We start from the raw sequence: 20,147 nt of genomic DNA, 5'->3' as shown, positions 1-20,147 counted from the left end.
GAACAGGAGTAATAGGGAAAAATTTCCTGGTACCAGTCAAGAGGCGGGCTGCTTCATTTTGGTCTGTTTGTAGTCTAAGAAGAAGAGAAGAGGGAAGACCGTAGTACAAGGAATTACAATAATCCAACCTGGAGGTCACAAACGTTATCTTAGTGAACTTCTCAAATCACATACTCCTGCTAGAACACTTAGATCCGCCACTCAACTACTTCTGACCCAACCCAGATCTCGGCTGACGTCCCGGGGTGACCGTGCGTTTGCTCTGGCTGCCCCGGTACTGTGGAATACCCTTCCTCTCGACCTCCACGCATCTGATTCCATTGCACTGTTCAAATCACGACTAAAAACCCACTTATTCAATCTTGCCTTTCCCTCTAGTTAATATTTCTTTTATGATTTTATATTATGCACTTTTATGCTCATTTAACTTCTTGTTTGCTCTGTACCTGTTGCTTTCCTATGTATCAGTGACAGCTACCTGTTTGCATACCTAGTACTTGCTTTGGTCCTATTTCTATTATCTTCCTTCTATTCTCTATGCTACTTGTTAAGCACCTTGGCATACCCTTGGTTTTTAAGTGTGCTTTATAAATAAAGTTTATTATTATTAATACAAAGCTTTCACCATCCCTGAAAACCAAGTTATCAAAATATTCAGTTTGAAGTAATTTGATTGAAAACATTAATCCAGGAAAGTATTCAGGAAAGTGATCACTCTAGAGTTGTGACTGACAAAAGAGCTCGTTTAAAGAGCTTTGATGAGATTTGACCCAATGCGAGAAAAAAACTGAAATAAACACTGAATTACTTTTTTGTGACTCATTTTAACATTTATCACTGAACATATAAATAAGCAAGGAATTTCAATATGTGCACATTCATCTGCAATAACACAAATGATTATACACAAAATGCTAACAAACACACAAATGTGTATGCTGCTGTATGTGATTCGCTTTAATTACATAAATTTGATGTATACTAGTCTATAGTGTTAAAACTGTTACATTCCAGCTGCAGTACATGTGGCAATAATCAGACTAAAAGGATAGTGTTTGTTACACAATGAGGTTGTGTAAAATAGATACCGGTACATGTAAATGAAGAACTGTCAACTGTCAAGAAAACATTTTTATATATAAACTGAAAATGCACTTAAATTTTAGTTGAAAATGGATCATAAACACACTTGGGTAGAAAGAAAATGTAACGTGTGGGCATAAGGACATCAGTTATAAATATTTGTTTCTTTTACATTAACTGTTCGAGAACATTATTTTACGACCGACATGAGCATGAATGATGAATATGAATCCAAAACATTGTGAAACAATGTGAACAACAATGACAAACTGCTTATAAATCATTTGATCTATGAATGAAAGTAATTTTGTTGAATCTCCTCCTCCTTTGGTTTCCTCTGTGTCTTTATAAGCTCCAGTATCTCTTCTCACAATCTCACTCACATCTCAGCTGAACAGTAAAGATCATTTACACCTCACACTGACAACATGCTGTGGACCCTCTGCACTCTCATCACTGCTCTAACATGTAAGATCTTCTTCTCATTCCTATTTTTTATTCCATATTTAGAGCTAAAATTTATCTTCAGTTTTTTCTGTGTTTCCTGGCAGATGTTGATGCAGTGATCGTGTTGACCCAGACACCTGCTGTCCACACAGTTTCTCCAGGTCAACAAGCTGTTCTCAACTGCAACATAGAGAGATATGATGCAAATTATGTTAACTGGTATAAACAAGTTCCTGGAACGGTCCCTCAGTATGTTCTAAGATTTCATCATTCTGACAGCTCACCCGACTTTGGAACAGGATTCTCCTCAGACAGGTTCAACTCTAAATCCTCATCAAACATTGATTACCAGTTCATTATCAAGCGAGCAGAGACAGGAGACTCTGCAGTGTATTACTGTCAGACATATGATGACTCTGCTTCTGCGTACGTATCACAGTGATTCAGGCTGTGACAAAAACCTCCTCATTAGTACTTCTGCTTTTTGAGAAACTTTTACATGCAGAAAAAAGACCCATCAAGAAAACTCAGTCAAACTCACCACCTTCACATAACATGTTGATAAACACTCAATTTTTCCATTTTTAATGCTTTTTAATCTTTGTTATTAAAAGCATAAAGAACAAAGCACTGAAATATGTACATCTCATTTACTCACATCAGCCCAAATGATCATTTAAACCAAACTATCCAACATACAGTATTATATGTTGCTGTTTTTAATAAATTTTATAGACACTACTCACATGTCTAACTGTTACATTCCAACTGCAGTTTAACTTATTGTTTAAAACAAAGTGTTGTTAACATGCAGTTAAACAAAAATACAAAGCTATACTGAAGATAGTTTAGAACATCTAGGACATCTTCATTTACATTTAGTTTGTATTGATCACAAACATATTTATAAGGCAGAAGGAAAATGTAGAAAGGTGAGGATAAGGACACTAGTAAATGTTTGATACTTTTACAACCACTTTTCAAGAACATTATTTTTGTCAGACATGGTGATTAAACATGACTTTGGTAATTCTGATGGCGTCATTTGTTGTAGTTATTGTATTATTATTGTATATATTTGAGCTAGTCAGTTTGAGCTAGATCAAATGATGAAGCTCAAACTGACTGACATAATACTCATGGGAAGGAAATAAACAGTATCTACTCAGTGTCTTTTCTTCTTCCTGGAATTCTGTCAAGAATACTTGAATGTCACATTTAGTTAAGCAGGACTCAGAGCTGTGCAGTCAAAAGGGTTTTTATCTACAACACCAGGTGAGTTATTTACATATATACGGGAATAATGCAAAGAAGGTTCCAGGGATTTGAAGAGAAGGTCGGGGAAAACTCACTCATGCTACTCTTTGTTTCAGTCCATAACAGGAAACACACTCAGTCCAATTCCACACTGTGACTCACTCTCACTCATGCTTATCCATGTCAGGTCCAAGGGAAACAAGCAAGGATCCAGGAAGATCTATACAGGGAGACAAAGACAGATGTTAGAAGAAATACCAGGGAACACAGGGAAGTACACTAGAGAGAGCCGGGCCTACACTAAAGGAGCTAAGTACAACGAGGAACTTAGGAGGAACGGCACTCCAACAAGGCCTTCAGTTCTGCTTGGATCAATTAGCAGTGACGAGCAACAGGTGAGTAGCACGTGGGTGTAGAAGCCAAGAGGACACAGGAAACCAGACGACGACCTGGCAGAAAAGGTGAGGACAGCACCTTGGAGCAGCAAATGGAGCACCATGAAACTTTAATGAATTTTATGTATTTTCACTTAAATAATTAGTACAAGTGCCCATAAACTACCAAATGATGATCTGTAAATGTTCTTGAAAGTGACTGTTTACACTACACAGTTATGTCAAAAATACATTTCTTGTATTTTCCTGCTCTATTAACTGGTCCAAAGGCTATGTGCAAATAGAAATTATAAAAAATAAAACTTTTATTTGCAAAAGCAAACAAATAGCAATAGTATGTTCCCCTAACATCACATGCTTTGTTATTGATGACTAATGAATAAAAAGAACAACAAAGAATACAATACTAATTTAGAATTATTTTACAACAAACGAATGCCAACAAATTGAATAACAAAAGCACAATAAACATTCATCTTATTTGAAATGAATAAGACTTTGACATAAATACCAATTTTTGGTTCACAAATACACAAACACACACACAAATATATATGACCTGAGGACTATTACTCTCAGTGGTGGTCGTTGTTACAAACAGATTCAGTATTCATCAGTGTGTAATTAAAAACACATTTATAAGGCAGAAAGAAAGACTGTCACCAAAATCTTCTTGAGAGGCAGCTCTGATTAATGCTGGCCAATAACGAGGACTTCATGAAATCTTGCACAAAACAAGTGACATGAAGGAATAAGAGAGACAGAGAGAGACGGTATTTAAAACACTTTAACATTGTTTAAAATGAACAGATTGATGAAGAGAATGAGATGTTGACAGTACAAGTTGGTCTCTACAGGATGTTTCAGTTCCTCTCCCCTCATCAGTTACAGTCAGGAGGTTTTTGTACAGCCATGTATACAAACTGAATCACTGTATTCGGACAAGGCACCAAGCTGATTGTGACAAGTAAGTACTTTTAAACTGATCATAAAACAAGAGAGATTTTGCAAAAATCTGCTGATGACTACTTAAGTCAAAATGTTTCTTGTTCAACATCATGTTTTGTGATTTTGTGCAATCAAAAAACTGAAAAGGTGTCAAACTAAATTTTTATATTTTTATATAAATGTTCACTGAGAATGATGTGAAATATGATATTGTTCGTTCTTATTATTCTTATAATGTTTTTATTTATATTTGGGTTGGCATTTCAAAAACATAGGCCTGTTTTCTCTTTCTTCAATAGCAGTTAACAGTGTTACTAAAGTTAAAAATTAATTTTAAGTGATTAGAACCTGGCCGTACCATTTTTTTTTAAAGAAAGAAAAATGCTCACATGTTATGCAGAAACCAGAATTAAATTCATGACATCTTACATGAAAAGTTAAAGAGTAGCTAATCATATTTTATTTTGGGAAAACTTATAAAGAAATTAAATTGCTATGTTGGGTTATGTCTGTATATTTTTGCAAATAACAGTATAGTAGTATTGTTTTCTTCTAATTTCATAACAAATATTATGTTTATTCCATATTGACTCTTATTGATGTCTTGATTTTTTTGTTTTCATTATTTCATTTCCTTTGATTTTTCCTGAACATCTTTCATGTATTTTCAGGCTCCAGCCTCCCTCCTCCTGTCCTGACAGTCTTCCCTCCGTCCAGTGCTGAGCTCCAGTCCAACACAGCTTCTCTGGTCTGTCTGTCCAGTCAGTCTGTGCCTTTTGCAGACGTGAGCTGGTTGGCTGCTGGGAGTCCAGTGAGCAGTGGGATCTCTACCAGCACTGCTGTTCAGAGACCAGACCAGACTTACCAAATCAGCAGCTCTCTGACCATCCAGACATCAGACTGGAACATGGATAAGGTTTATACATGTAAAGTGTCTTTGGGCTCGCAGACTTCAGAGAAAACCATCAAGAAGTCAGAATGTTCCACTGAGTAGTCGAGGACCAGAATGTGCATTTGAAATTGGCTTGTCTACTGCTGTTTGCTAAAATATATTCATGTTGGAAATCTGAATAAGGCATAAGATTTACACCATGAGTATATTTTCTTGTCATTACTGCATAGTTTTAGGAATTCATGTTTTGCTGTCTTTTTCCTTATTTTAATAAAATGCAGTTTAAAATATTCATACATGATTTTTTTTTAAAATTTTACATAAAAAACGTTAATTAAAGTGTTGTTCATTTAAACTGTACTCATACTTCTTTCTTTCTTGCTTTTGTTGTTTTCATCTTATTTTTGCCAGAAAAGGCTTAAGTATGTGTTGTTTGTCACAGCGTAATGTACAATCGCTGCACACCAGTGAGCAGTGCTTCCTAAGTTTAGATAAACATACAAAAGGTCACAGTGACACTAAGATGACATGTTGTTTCTACCCTGCATTAATTTGCATCCTCAGTCAGTGAACCATCACCTTTCTCTCTCTTCTCTTCTTTCCCCGGATGCACCTGCATGAGTTCATCTACTATTTATAGATATATGTAAATGAAGAACTGTCAGCTTTCTGTTTTAACTAGTCAGTTTTCACAGCCGTAGTCATCAAGTAATATTTTTATTTTTTCTCGTTAAATATAAAACGGAGTAGAAGAGCTTCAGCTGTGCACATCATCTTTTTTTCAATCATGACCCAATATATCATATTATTATTTTAACATGCATTTAACATGCTCTAAATTACATTTAATAATAAGACAGAATTAAACAAAAATTAATCACCAATTCTAAGATCTGACTAGAGATACTGTTAGTATTAGTGGTCACTCATATTTCCAGGAGGTGTTCATCAGGTTGCAGTAATATCTTTCACAGTCAAAACCCTCCAACAAATTTTTCAGATTTTTCTCAAATAAAAAATGGCTTACTTGCTTTTTTTTTAAGAACAAGGGGAAGCATATTAAAAGACCTGTACCACAGTGCTTTACTTTGTGTCAAAGACCTCTTTACTAAGCAGCCTTAGGTCCACTTGCTGACTGTGTATAAGTTTGCAGTGTGTACTGGAAAAACTGGATAAACTCCCATTTTTGTAATTATTCAGTTTAATTTCTGCTGTTACTGATAGATAGATAGACAGACACTTTACAATTATGATAAATATTACAATTAAACCTACAGTTTAATGTAATATTTAGGGGAAGGGAGACATCAGTAACACCCAAATTCTAAATGAAAAAATAAGTTAGCCTCCACTCAAGACAATATCACAAAGTATGCAGGTTTACCCAAAGCTCCTCCTTCTGTCAGTCTCTCAGTTTCAGTGACATATTTAATGGTTCACACCTCCTCTAATCATCCTACAGAGGCAGTGAAATTTCTTTCCAAGTTACAAGTCCATTCTCAGCACACGGTGACAACATGCTGGTGACTCTCTGTGCTCTCATCACTGCTCTGACATGTATAGATCCTCATTTATACTTCAGATTAGTTGTTATTTGTTGGATTGATATTTCAGTGGGTTTCTCTTCTTATCATTTTCAGGTGTGAGTGGCGTGACGGTGCTGACACAGAAACCTGTTTTATCAGTGAGCAAAGGAGAGGCAGTCACTATGGACTGTAACCTGGGGACTGTTACTAATAGTGAGGCGCGCTGGTATAAACAGATTCCAGGAGGAGTTCCTCAGTATGTGCTGAGGATGTATCATACCTGGAGTTCTCCAAGCTATGGTTCTGGGTTCTCTGCTCCAAAATTTACATCCACTCATCAGTCAACAACAGATTATCGTTTGATCATCAACAATGTGGAGGAGGGAGACTCTGCAGTCTATCACTGTCAGACATATGACAGCTCTGTTAATGAGTTCGTATCACAGTGATTTACACTGTGACAAAAACCTCCACACAGATACTTCTGCTTTTGGGGACTCTTTCACATACTGCACACTCACAACTCTTTTACACGCATGTTTTCGTCCTTAATCAAGTTTTGAATAGACGCTAATTTCAGTAAGCTTTATAGAGATAACAGTTGCATTCCATCTGCAGTAAGAATAATAGTACTCAGTAAATCCCATTTACTCTTTCACCTTAGGGTATATTTACTTTTCATAGAGCTACATGCATGCAAATACTCATACTGACGACATCAACAAACTTCTAAATATCATATCATGAACATCACTGCCATGAAATCCAGGATTTCAGTTTGTGCCTACTATTTTTCACAGTACACTTTGAAAGCACTCAGAATAAAGGAAAAAAACATGTTTTTTTTTTTTAAAATTCCTGCAGCAGTTACTTAGTTTATTAACTTACCATTCAGTAATCTTACCATCTTTGCCACTGGATTTTGCTCAGACAGATTCAGAGCTTTAAATCCTAGAACAGCTAATACTATTTCATTACTGACGGGACAGAACTGTCGACTCTTTGTACTACACCTATTCTAGTGAAGTTGTATCACAGTGATTCAGACTGACAAAAATCTGAATGAGATACACTGCAGTGCTTATGTATTCCTAGTATTAATCAGGCAAAACCATAAAATCTTCAGGAAAGCAACTAATGACACAGAGGAGAAAAAAATGTCTAAAGAGACAGAAATTGTTTGAAACACATAAGCAGTGTTTTGAAATATCATTTAAGGAAATGAGATGTTGGTAGTGAAATTTGGCCTGAAGAGGATGTTGCAATTCCTCATGCCTTATTGGTGCCGTTTTGTAAAGCCATGTATACAAACTGAGTCACTGTGGTATTCGGTACCAAGCTGACTGTAACAAGTACTTTTAACTGAAAAAGATTTTCTGATGATTCATGTTTTCATATGGTTATATGTTTTGTTGTTGTTGTTATTTTATATTCATTTTTATTTATTGATTTAATTTAATTTATTATTATTATTTATTCATTTATTTTGTGGCGGGGAGGTCACTTGTATTTATAACCTCTGTTAATTATGTGTAAGAAGGAGAAATTTTTGGGGAAAGTTTTGAACATATGAAGAAAATGAGGTGCAAAAAATGCATGGAAAGTCATATCTATGAGTAATTTGAACGTAATCTTGCCACTTTGTGCACTTTTTATACCAGCTGGTTCATTCCCAACTGACGGTCTAGAAAAAGGTGTCTAATTTACCAAGCTGTGAAACAAGAAACATCTCATGATGGTAAAACCACTGAGCTCTCTCACAATGCTTGCAACCTTATTGTTGCGAAACATACTGACAGCATTGGCACAGTTGGGGTCATAATCTGGACGTGGAAAGACAATCATTTCACCATAACCGGTGACAACCAGGTGGTCCCTGAAAGAGTTCAGACAGAGTGAAAAGAATCCAAGGACCATCTGTAGAGAGCTACAGAAAGAAAAGAAAACAATCAGTAATGCACTCAATTTTTCAAACTATAGCCTGTATGCAAAACTTCATTGCTGAAGAAAAATCATGTTGAAGTGCATTTAAAGTTTGCTGAACAACATTTAGACATGCCTGAGAGATCACCATACTGGGAGATATACAGTCTTGTCAGATGAGATACAAATTTTCATAAAATGTAATTCTTCGGATGGCACAATAGACACCATGCTTGGAAGCCAAAATCCACTGCAAATCACCTCCAACACAGTGAAGATTGGAGGTGGAAACATCATTGTGTGGTGCTGTTTTTCAGCATACAGCTGGCATATGTCATATAACTGAAGGAAGGATGAGTGGAAAATGCACAGAGACAATCTTGATAAAAAAATATGCTGCCATCTGTCAGGACATTGAAGATGAAGAGCGTGGACATTTCAGCAAGACAATTATACTAAATGCAGCCAAGGAAACTCACAACTGGTTTCAGAGAAGGAAGATAAAGTTTCTACAATGGCCCAGGTAATCATCTGACCTGATGACCTGAAAATCTGCACAATCTAAAATAGTTTCAAGTTGTCGTATGTACAGGAGACATGAATCCGTTATATTAAAATTGTGCGAAAAGGTGTCAAACCAAATGTGTATATTTTTATATAAATGTTGTTCACTAAAATGATGTGAAATATGTTGTTGATCGCTCTTATTGTTTTCATAATATTTTAATTTGTGTTGAGGTTGGCATAAATTAAAATAAGATAGGTAGGCCTGTTTTATATTTCTTCAATAGTAGTTAACAGCAGCGGTCCCCAACCCCCGGGCCTCGGACCGGTACTGGTCCGTAAGTCGTTTGGTACCGGGCCGTGAGAGTTGAGGCTTGGGTGTGAAATGTATGGTTTTCAGAGTTTTTATCGGTTTTCAGCGTTATTTTGTTATTGTTTTTATCGTTTACTCGGCTTTCCTGGGTCTTTTCACGTGTGTTATGAATAAATCTTCTTTTTTTCGGTACCGGTACTAGTTTTATTTTGTTGTATTTATCCGCGACACCTTAAAGGCCGGTCCGTGAAAATATTGTCAGGCATAAACCGGTCCGTGGAGCAAAAAAGGTTGGGGACCACTGGTTAACAGTGTTACTAAAGTTAAAAGTAAACTTTAAAACTTTAAAAGTAATAAGAAACTGGCCAAACATTTTTTTTTAAAAGAAAGAAAATTACTCATCACCTTTAAACTTCTCCCTCTCTTCCTGCCCAGCATGCACCTGCAGGTCTTAGTATCTCATTCATAACCTCACGTTATCAGTTCTCTGTCAAATAAACTGATCGTACAATATGAACTGCTTACTGAAAATGTTTCAGTTGCTGTCATTTGGTCATTCAGAAACTGTTTTATTTTGATCAAACAAAACTTTATGTATTGTCAAGAAAGTCTAAATAAAGTCTGTACTTATTTTTATTTTTTTATTAAAAAAAAAATCAAACATGGAGAGCTTCTGGCTGTGGTAGCATGTCACCAAATGTTTTCACAGAAAAAAGTCAGAAAAAATCTGTCTCCAAAATTCTGAAATACAGAGAGCACGCCTACACAGTGCTGAAGCTGAAATTTTGCACTTGTTAAAGGCTCTTTGGAATATAATTAAAAATAATCAAATTTAAATATGATCAATCAGAAATGTTCTATCTTTTAAATGTATCTATTAGTTTTTATTTAGCAAGTTTTAATTTTTATCAAACTGATTGTTCGTGACAAGGTAACTTACAAGAATTGAATTTCCTGGAGGAACCCATCCGAGGGATAAAGTTTCAGCTAATCTAAGAAGAGCATCTCCTCCAGCTCTCATACTGTAATGTAACCGCTGTGTGGCAGGCAGGTATTGGACCCAAATGCAGGGCACAGGAGACTGAAAATGCTGCACTCAAACAAAATACAAAACAAAGAGTGGCCAGGAAGAAAGAAAACAAAACTAGGAAAACAAAGAGCAGGAAAACGTGCCACCATTAGGGATTGAACGTTTTCTGCTTTTTATTTGGTATTTTTGAAAGTTTTGACATAATTATGTTAATTTTATCATACATTTTCTTTTAACTGCTGCATCTTAATGGTTTATCACAACGTGGGAATTTCAAGCTGGAAACTGGTTTCAAAAATCATGATAAACTGTTTTTATACATCACATTTATAAACAGGCCATTCTCATTTACAGACATTTAGTTACTTAATTAGATGATTTGTGCAAAGCCAGGCGTGTCAGAGAATAAAATACAGAGTTGAAGTTGAAATTCTAAACTTCATGTTGCTTCAGAAAATGTAAATCTAATTGTAATTTTTTAAACAAAATACAAGTTAAAGTATAAAATATAACAAACCAAAATCCTGCCACATTTAGGATATGGAGAAAGTCACCATTCAAAAATACAAAACAAACAAACAAATTTATTAAAAAGAATGGAAGATGATGATGTTGCCACAGGCGAGGGTAAATGCACAAGACATTACCAACACCAATAATAATAATATTAATAGCACAGACAAGAGAAAGAAAAAAAATCAAATGCTCCTCCTCCTGTTAGTGGTATTAAATAGCTCTTCCACCATCATCTCTCCACTCAGTTCTTAGCCCACACTGACAACATGCTGGTGATTCTCTGTGCTCTCATCACTGCTCTAACATGTAAAGTGTCTTGAATATACTGAAGAAAAGACTTCATGTTAGAGTTAAATGTCAGTGTGTTTGTCTTAACTCCATGTGTTCTGGTTGTTTGCAGGTGTGAGTGGTGTGACGGTGCTGACACAGAAACCTGTTTTATCAGTGAGGAAAGGAGAGACAGCCACCATGGACTGTAACCTGGGGACTGTTACTAACTATGCTGCTGCCTGGTATAAACAGATTCCAGGAGGAAGTCCTCAGTACGTGCTGAGGATGCATCATAGCTGGGGTTCTCCAGACTATGGCTCTGGATTCTCTGCTCCTAAATTCACATCCACTCATCAGTCAACAACAGATTATCGTTTGATCATCAAGAATGTGGAGGAGGGAGACTCTGCAGTCTATTACTGTCAGACATGGGACAGCTCTGCTACCAGTGGGGTATCACAGTGATTCACACTGTGACAAAAACCTCCTCACAGATACTTCTGCTTTTTGATGCTTTTTCACATGCTGAAAAAAAGACACATCCGAGAAACACACTGAAACCCCACCACTTCCAAATACTGTGTTATTTGTTTTGTTTTTTAAATTAATTTTAATATTCATCATTGAAAATATGAATAAAGCAAGCAGAGGAATATAGAGATATTATTCTGAGTCTGCGTCTGTATCTGTCTGTCTATGGTTTCACCCCGTCTGTTTGTGAATCTGTCTGTTTAGTTCAATGTCTTGTCTGGTTCCATGTGTCTGAGTTTCCTGTTTTATTGTGAAGGTCTGTGTCGTATGTGAGTGTGCTCAGTTTACGTTTCCCCTGTCTTGTCAGCTGTGATTTCTCCCAGGTGTGTTCCCCTCCTGTCTCTCATCCCTTGATTACTGCCGTCTGTGTATTTAAGCCCTGTGTTTCTCTGTGTCAGTGTCGCGTCGTACCATCAGATTATGCCTGTGTGTTTCGGTTCTCCATATTCCATGTTCACTTCATGTTTTGTTTTCATACCAGCAATAAAGTTGAGGTTTTTGAGTTTCAAGTTAATGTCTGAGTCCTGCGTTTGGATTGGATCATCCTCTCCGCCTGCAGAGCCCTGACACCTCCTCCTTTGGTTTGCCTCTCCTCTGTGTCTTTAACTGTCAGTATCGCTTCACTTCTCACTACAATCCCACTCGCATCTCAGCTGAACAGTAAAGATCATTTACACCTCACACTGACAGCATGCTGTGGATCCTGTGCACTCTCATCACTGCTCTAACATGTAAGATCTTCTGTTTTAGGGTGTATATTTTTGGAGGTAAACTTTTCAAGTTGTCAGAAGTGAATTTAGTAAATTTCTTTACTAAGACCACCAGGTACCGGAACAGCTTCTTCCCCACAGCTGTCAGACTCCTGAACTCTGCCTCCTGACATCTGACCCACGTTAAACTCATGGACTGAACATACACACACCCACAATGGACAACCGTACCCTCAAACACACAATAATAACATGGACTGAACCACCACTCACAACCACTAGCACTTTATATAGCCTCTGTAGAAATTATCCACACCCTCACCTTCACAACATACTTCATACCGTGTACATTATAACATACCATAATAGACCCATTTCTGTAATATACTTACATATCTATATTATTGCTAATATATATTGTAATATGTCTATATCACTAAAGCACTTCTGGATGGATGCAAACTGCATTTCGTTGCCCTGTACCTGTGCATGTGCAATGACAATAAAGTTGAATTCTATTCTATTCTGTTCTATTCATTCATGTTTTTGTGTGTGTTTCCTGGCAGATGTTGATGCAGTGATCGTGTTGACCCAAACACCTGCTGTCCACACAGTTTCTCCAGGTCAACAAGCTGTTCTCAACTGTAACATAGAGAGATATGATAGGAATTCTGTTAGATGGTATAAACAAGTTCCTGGAGGGGTTCCTCAGAAAGTTTTCACTATTCTGGCAGCTCACTTGAATTTGGAACAGGATTCTCCTCTGACGGATTCAACTCTAAATCCTCATCAAACATTGATTCCTAGTTCATAATTAATCAGGCAGAGACAGGAGACTCACAGTCTATTACTGTAAGACATGGGACAGCTCTGCTAACAGTGGAGTATCACAGGGATTCACACTGTGACAAAACCTCCACACAGATACTTCTGCGTTTTAAGACTCTTTCACAACCTGGTAAAAGACACCTCTAACAAACAAACCTTCAAATAGTGTGTTATTTGTTTGTTCTTTTTTTTTAAAATATTTATCATTGAAATCATGAACAAAGCAAACTGGGGAAAATCCATATTCATCCATCCATCCATTCACTTCCGCTTATCCTTTTCAGGGTCGCGGGGGGCGCTGGAGCCTATCCCAGCTGTCAGCCAATAACTACTCATATGCAAAATCATATACAAAAAGCAGACCTACATTTTATGCATGTACGTATAAGTAATATAAATTTAGACACCAGACTCAACTCTTAAATAGTTATAAACATAGATTCAGCATCATTAAATGTAAGAAAAGAAGAAAATGTGTGATGTGTGACGATAAGGCCATTTGCATTTGAACTAAAATTGTTCAAGGAACTGCCTGTAATGATTCAAGTCTCTGATGGAGCTGATGGAGAGTTTTTCAATGAGGACAATTCACTTTACTTTGTAACAGGATTCTCCTCAGACTGACTAAATTCTGCATCATCATTAGATGTGGATTTAGAGTTAAAAGGAGGAGGGTAAGCATTGTACTGCACTGAAACATAGACTCTATTGAGTAGAACATAACACAATCATGAATACTGAGACAAAAAACAAACAAAACACACTGAGTGACACTACAGCTTTTATGAATTCTGAAGAGTTAACATTTCCAACCATTAATTGTAGAACAAAACAAATGAATACAAAAATGAATTTGAGTGTCTAAAACCAAAATGTTTTGGTAAACGCAAATTAGTCAGTCCTCTAATTGTTGTGTTTAACTCTCAAGATGTAGATGAGCGACACTAGTATTTGTTTTTGTGAATCAGGGGAACTATATCAAAACGCCTGTATCACAGTGATTTCATTTGTGAGAAATACCACAAAACTCATGTGGCTCAAGTTTGCAACGAAAAAGGCGCCCACACAGTTCTAGTACTAAAATTATTCTCTTTTTTGAACTCTTTATTCAGTTGTTCAATGTTCATAAATGGCGTAACATTTTATCAAATGTTCTCCTAATCCTAAACACTCCAGTTTCATGTGAATTTCCAGAGAAGTTCATACATTTCAAGGTTGTTGATTATGTAATTATAACAGGTAACTGTAAGGGTTAGCGGGATTCTGATCTTTTTTTTTTGTCCAAACATAAAAACTGGTAATGGTAAAAGCATCAGTAATAAACCTGAAGGACATAGCAACCATCCTTCCATACATACATCTTCTTCCACTTATCCAGGGCCGGGTCTCAGGGGCAGCAGCCTAAGCAGAGGATCCCAGACCTCCTCCAGCTTCTCTGGGGGAACATCAAGGTGTTCTGAGGCCAGCCGAGAGATATGCATATCCGGGATCTGCACCGGGGAATCCTCCCAGTCAGACATGCCTGGAACACCTCACCCAGGAGACATAGCAAACAATTTTTCATAATAAAATGCAGCAGCACAATTTTAAGGGAGAGGAGGGAGACATCACAATCACCAATATTTATTAATACAAAAGCAGAATTACCCTCCACTGAACATAAATTACCCAAACATCGCAAACTACGCAGATTTAGCTCCTCCTCCTGTCAGTCTCTCTGAGTTTCTGTCACATATTTAACGGTTCACACCTCCTCTCCTCCTACAGAAGAAGAGCAATCTCTTTCTAGGTCACAGGTCTCAACACACAGTGACAACATGCTGGTGACTCTCTGTGCTCTCATCACTGCTCTAACATGTATGGAAACTCATTTATACTTCAGATTAGTAGTTATTTGTTGGATTCATATGTGCTTGTGTTTCTCTTGACTCCATGTCTTCATGTTGTTTGCAGGTGTGAGTGGTGTGACGGTGCTGACACAGAAACCTCCTGTTTTATCAGTGAGGAAAGGAGAGACAGCCACCATGGACTGTAACCTGGGGACTGTTACTAACACTGTCTTTTGGTATAAACAGATTCCAGGAGGAGTTCCTCAGTATGTACTGAGGTTTTATCATAGCTGGAGTTCTCCATACTATGGTTCTGGGTTCTCTGCTCCAAAATTCACATCCACTCATCAGTCAACAAAAGATTATCGTTTGATCATCAACAATGTGGAGGAGGGAGACTCTGCAGTTTATTACTGTAAGACATGGGACAGCTCTGTTAATGAGCATGTATCACAGTGATTTACACTGTGACAAAAACCTCCTCACTGTTACTTCTGCTTTTTGATGCTCTTTTTTCCACATGCTGACAAAAGACCCATTCAGCAAACTCAGTGTAAACCCACCACCTTCAAATAGCGTGTTTATTGTTATTTTTTATTTTTTATTTTAATGTTCATCAATGAAAACTCAACAACTTCAGACAGTCTGCTAATAAATACTGAATTACTTGTTTTGATTTTTACATTCATCACTGAAAGTATAAAATATCGAGGAATATAATGACCACCATCAACACAAATTGCCATATATATGTACACAATTATGTGCATTTTAAATTATGTGCATCTAACACAATTAAACCTATTATGTGTGTGTGTTTTTAAATAACAGCAATTTGACAAACGGTTTCCTAAAACTCTGATAACTGTCACATTCTAGCTGCAGTAAATGACATTAATCAACCTAAACAGATACTGATAAAGTTGCATAATGAGGTTTAAAAATGTTTCATATGAAATAAAAATGCAGCTAAATTGCATTTTATCTGTTGCTTCTCTTCTCACTACAATTGTTTTCACATCTCAGCTGAATAGTAAAGGATGTTTACACCTCACACTGACAACATGCTGGGGATTGTCTGCTCTCTCATCACTTCTCTAAAGTGTAAGACGTTCTTCTCATCTGTTTCATAGCCCATCGTTTTGGAGAAAGACATTTCACACATGTTCTTTCTGTGTTTGTTGGCACATGTTAATGCAGCGGAAGTGTTTATCCAGATACCTGCTGTCCACAAGGTTTCTCCAGGTCAGGAAGTTGTTCTCAGCTGCAATATGGTTCAATTATGTTAGATGGTCTAAACAAGTTCCTGGAGGGGTTCCTCAGTTTGTCATTCTGGCAGCTCACTTGGCGTTGGAACAGGTTTCTGTCCCCAGAGGTGGGAAGTAACCAAGTACAAATACTTACTGTACTTAAGTACAAAGTTTTCAACAAGCTGTTTTCAACTGCGACATTGAGAGAGATAATAGGAATTCTATTAGCTGTATAAACAAGTTCCTAGAGAAGATCATCTGTATGTTCTAAGATTTCTCCATTCTGACAGCTCAAAAGCTTTAAAATAAGATTCTCCTCAGAAAGATTCAACTCTACGTCCTCATCAAACATTAATTATCATTTAACTATCAAGTTCGCAGAAATAGAAGACTGTACTTATCACAATGTGTTACAAACCTCTTGGCAGTACATATGCTTTCTTAGACTTATTCACTTGAGTATAGTCCAATCAAGAAAATGCAGAGTAACATACAACCTCCACATAATGTCTTATTAAACATTGGATTACTCATTTTTTAAAATCCTTTTTTTTTAACCGTTAACCTGCTCAAATACAACATTAAAAAAGCTGAAAGCTTTTATGTCGGCTGGTACAAACAGGTTCCTGGTTCTTCTCCTCATTTCTGAGATTTCATCATTCTCACAGGTCAACTGCATTTTCAGCAGGATTCTGCTCAGACAGACTAATATCTAAATCCCGAAAAAACACTGATTTCAAGTCTATTATCAATCATTCAGAGACTGTTCCTGTCAGACATGGGAAGACTCTACCAAAAATGCGCCGTCATAGTGAACCAGACTAAACAAAATCTCATTAAGAGACAGTGAATCTCTGTTTAATTCAGATCAGTAATGAGTACTTAATTAAGTCTTACACAAAACAAGTGACAAGAAGGAATAAACATGACTACACACAGAGAAATGCAGTTATAAAATACAAACAGATGAAGTGAATGAGATGTTGACAGTGAAAGTTGGTCTCTACAGGATGTTTCAGTTCCTCTCCCCTCATCAGTGACAGTCAGGAGGTTTTTGTACAGCCATGTATACAAACTGAATCACTGTGGTATTCGGACAAGGCACCAAGCTGGTTGTGACAAGTAAGTACTTTTAAACTGATTATAAAACAAGAGAGATTTTGCAAAAATCTGCTGATGACTACTTAGTTCAATATATTTCTTGTTCAGCATCATTTTTATGATTTTATACAACATGAAATAGTTTGAGGTTGTTGTATGTGCAGGAGACATGAATTCTTTATATTAAAAAAATTGAAAAGGTGTCAAACCAAATTTGTCTATTTTTATATAAATGTTGTTCACTAAACATTATGTGAAATATGATATCGTCTGTTCTTATTATTCTCATAGTGTTTTTATTTAATATTGGGGTTGGCATTTCAAAAACATATATAAGATTGTTTTCTTTTTCTTCAGTAGTAGTTAACAGTGTTACTAAAGTTAAAAATTAATTTTAAATGATTAGAAACGGGCTGTACAGTTTGTTTTTTTTAATGAAAGAAAATTGCTCACAGTAACTGACATGTTATGCAGAAACCTCCAGAATTAAATTCACGACATCTTACATGAAAAGTTAAAGAGTAACTAGTTTTATTTTAGGAAAACTTAAAAAGAAAATCAATTGATATGTTGGGTTGTTATGTCTGTATATTTTTCCAAATCACATTAGTATTATTTTCTTCTAAGTTCATAACAAATATTATGTTTATTCCATATTGACTCTTATTGATGTCTTGATTTCTTCTGTGTTCATTATTTAATTACATTTCCTTTGATTTTTCAATTTCCTGAATGTTCTTCATGTATTTTCAGGCTCCAGCCTCCCTCCTCCTGTCCTGACAGTCTTCCCTCCGTCCAGTGCTGAGCTCCAGTCCAACACAGCTTCTCTGGTCTGTCTGTCCAGTCAGTCTGTGCCTTTTGCAGATGTGAGCTGGTTGGCTGCTGGGAGTCCAGTGAGCAGTGGGATCTCTACCAGCACTGCTGTTCAGAGACCAGACCAGACTTACCAAATCAGCAGCTCTCTGACCATCCAGACATCAGACTGGAACATGGATAAGGTTTATACATGTAAAGTGTCTTTGGGCTCACAGACTTCAGAGAAAACCATCAAGAAGTCAGAATGTCCCACTGAATAGTCGAGGATCAGAATTTTAATGCATTTAAATTCAGCTTTTTCACTGTTTGTGCTGTTTGCTTATTGCAAAGCTGATATTTTAGAAATCAGAATAAAGAAAAAGGTTCACATCATTTGTTCATTTGCATTTTCATGAACAGATATTTGCAGTTGTTATGCATTAAATCAATAAAAGCATCGGTTTAAAAATCACTGTTTCCTTGTTCTAAAATAAAAAAAATTATTTCACCGTTTCACTGAGGGGCACAAAACGATCCATTTATAAGCACATAATTTTTTTAATGTTTTTCGTTATAAATAAAACATAAAGACATTCTGAAATGCATGCTGTGAGGCATTTGTACACTAGAGAGCATCACTTCATAATTTTACCTGAGTACAGAGAGAAACAGTGTCACTGGTTTGAAATGTTGGTTCGAGAATTACAGATAAATCTTCACACTCAGTTAGTGATGCGTCAACTCTCAACTCCTCCCTCTCTTCCTGCCTTGTATGCACCTGCAGGTCTCAGCATTTTATTTATAACTACACATGCAAATTAAGATGTACCAGCTCTCTGTAAAATAAAATGGAAGCTGCTTACTGGAAATGTTTTATTACTAAAATTTGGTTATTCAGAAACAGTCAACTGAATACTCTTTCATTGGTACAAACTTACCTTTATGTATTGATTAAAAAGACTAAAGAAAGTCCATTGCTGTGCTTTTTCTTATCACTTTTTCTTCCTGACCTTTGTGCTGCTGTAACAAGTGAATCTCCCCAGTGTAGTAATAATAAAGCCCATGTCTATTTATATCTGTCTGACTTAACTTATATAACCTGACCCACTGCCATATGCAGGTTTGCTTTGGAAGTTTTTTGACTTTTGAAATTTTTGTCATTATTTTATGTATTTTTTCAGGACTTTTATGGTTTCTTTTTATTGTTGCATCTTATTGCTTTTCTCTATGTGGGCAATTCAAACACAAAGCTGTTTATTATTTCCTTTTCTTTTAAGTCACCATCAACTGTCTTTTAGACGTCACATTAATCCCTTTGGGGGTTTTGTGAGTAAGGACATGCAGCATCAAAGTCTGCCAAGTCTAACAAGCAGAGCTCATTGCTAGGCCACACCTTGTGATTTCAGTAGCAGCCAAAAGCACTGCTGATTTAAAAACAACAAATGCATTCTTTATTTTCTGACATTTGATTTGCTGCATGTCACCAAATGGTTTGGCAATTAAAAAAGAAAAGTAAGAAAAGTTCCCCAAAAGTTGCTCATTAACTTTAATATCCAAGAATAATCTACATAAAGCTGAAGCTGAATTTCTGCACTTATGACATCTCTTGTTAATGAACTTCAGAATGCTTGTCAGGGTCCCCGAGCAGTTATGAATTATATTGTGTTATGTATATGTATTTGTTATTCTATGCTTCTTTTCGGTGTTCCACTTATTTTATGTGTAGGCAGGGTGTGTGTATGTGTGTGTATATGTGTGTGGATGTCAAGCACCTGCAGGCCTGATGGGTGTGGTCCTGCTAGAGGATTGGCCACACCTGAAGCCCCACACACACCTGCTGCTGATCAGGCTCGTCGAGGGAGCTATTTAAGAGACCGATGGAGCTCCCACCGACGCGGGATCATTGCATGAGACTCCACGTTAGTCATACAGTTTTGGTTTAGTCCTTGAGTGCATGCCTGCTATAGTATTGTGTCCTGACGGCTGCCTCTATTGTTTT

General features: G+C 36.6%; 2 protein-coding genes and 1 gene segment (V, D, J or C); all 3 read left to right on the top strand.

Moving 5' to 3' along the window:
• The first annotated feature begins 1,494 nt into the window (after positions 1 to 1,494).
• Positions 1,495 to 5,124, top strand: LOC146633795 (immunoglobulin lambda-1 light chain-like). 2 transcript variants are annotated; one of them, XM_085352516.1, is made up of 4 exons: positions 1,495 to 1,551; positions 1,635 to 1,956; positions 4,112 to 4,149; positions 4,802 to 5,124. In XM_085352516.1, the coding sequence occupies exons 1-4, from the start codon at positions 1,512 to 1,514 to the stop codon at positions 5,122 to 5,124; spliced, it is 723 nt and encodes a 240-aa protein (XP_085208642.1). In that variant the 5' UTR covers positions 1,495 to 1,511. The 2 variants fall into 2 exon arrangements, with proteins under 2 accessions (XP_085208642.1, XP_085208641.1); XM_085352515.1 differs by having other exon boundaries at positions 1,635 to 1,959; positions 4,115 to 4,149.
• Positions 5,125 to 6,539: 1,415 nt separating this feature from the next.
• On the top strand, positions 6,540 to 6,997 carry LOC146633794 (immunoglobulin lambda variable 3-21-like). The segment is given in 2 exon segments: positions 6,540 to 6,579; positions 6,663 to 6,997. Coding segments are annotated over 2 exon segments (375 nt in total).
• A 4,096-nt stretch (positions 6,998 to 11,093) lies between these two features.
• On the top strand, positions 11,094 to 18,430 carry LOC146633793 (immunoglobulin lambda-1 light chain-like). Of its 4 annotated transcripts, none has more exons than XM_085352512.1 (5): positions 11,094 to 11,140; positions 11,235 to 11,369; positions 15,262 to 15,449; positions 17,341 to 17,374; positions 18,107 to 18,430. In XM_085352512.1, exons 1-5 carry the CDS (start codon positions 11,101 to 11,103, stop codon positions 18,427 to 18,429), a joined length of 720 nt encoding a protein of 239 aa, XP_085208638.1. In that variant the 5' UTR covers positions 11,094 to 11,100; the 3' UTR covers position 18,430. The 4 variants fall into 4 exon arrangements, with proteins under 4 accessions (XP_085208638.1, XP_085208639.1, XP_085208637.1 ...); XM_085352513.1 differs by lacking the exon at positions 15,262 to 15,449 and adding an exon at positions 13,847 to 13,857 and having other exon boundaries at positions 11,235 to 11,545; positions 17,340 to 17,374; XM_085352511.1 differs by lacking the exons at positions 11,094 to 11,140; positions 11,235 to 11,369 and adding exons at positions 12,327 to 12,366; positions 12,912 to 13,036 and having other exon boundaries at positions 15,249 to 15,444; positions 17,336 to 17,374.
• The last annotated feature ends 1,717 nt before the right edge of the window (positions 18,431 to 20,147 follow it).

This window comes from Diplotaxodon limnothrissa, linkage group LG4 (assembly GCF_057381915.1).
Source record: "Diplotaxodon limnothrissa isolate DT_005_m linkage group LG4, D_limnothrissa_male_GT1.1, whole genome shotgun sequence".
NCBI lineage: Eukaryota > Metazoa > Chordata > Actinopteri > Cichliformes > Cichlidae > Diplotaxodon > Diplotaxodon limnothrissa.
This window is presented reverse-complemented; position numbering and strand designations above follow the sequence as displayed.

Bases quoted from the DNA above. Each gene is read 5' to 3' on its own strand.
- LOC146633793 (XM_085352511.1), top strand. From the start codon at position 12,327: ATGCTGTGGATCCTGTGCACTCTCATCACTGCTCTAACAT. The intron at 12,367-12,911 runs GTAAGATCTTCT...GTTTCCTGGCAG, and splicing joins TCTCATCACTGCTCTAACAT to ATGTTGATGCAGTGATCGTG. The intron at 17,375-18,106 runs GTAAGTACTTTT...ATGTATTTTCAG, and splicing joins CACCAAGCTGGTTGTGACAA to GCTCCAGCCTCCCTCCTCCT.
- LOC146633795 (XM_085352516.1), top strand. From the start codon at position 1,512: ATGCTGTGGACCCTCTGCACTCTCATCACTGCTCTAACAT. The intron at 1,552-1,634 runs GTAAGATCTTCT...GTTTCCTGGCAG, and splicing joins TCTCATCACTGCTCTAACAT to ATGTTGATGCAGTGATCGTG. The intron at 1,957-4,111 runs GTACGTATCACA...TACAAACTGAAT, and splicing joins TATGATGACTCTGCTTCTGC to CACTGTATTCGGACAAGGCA.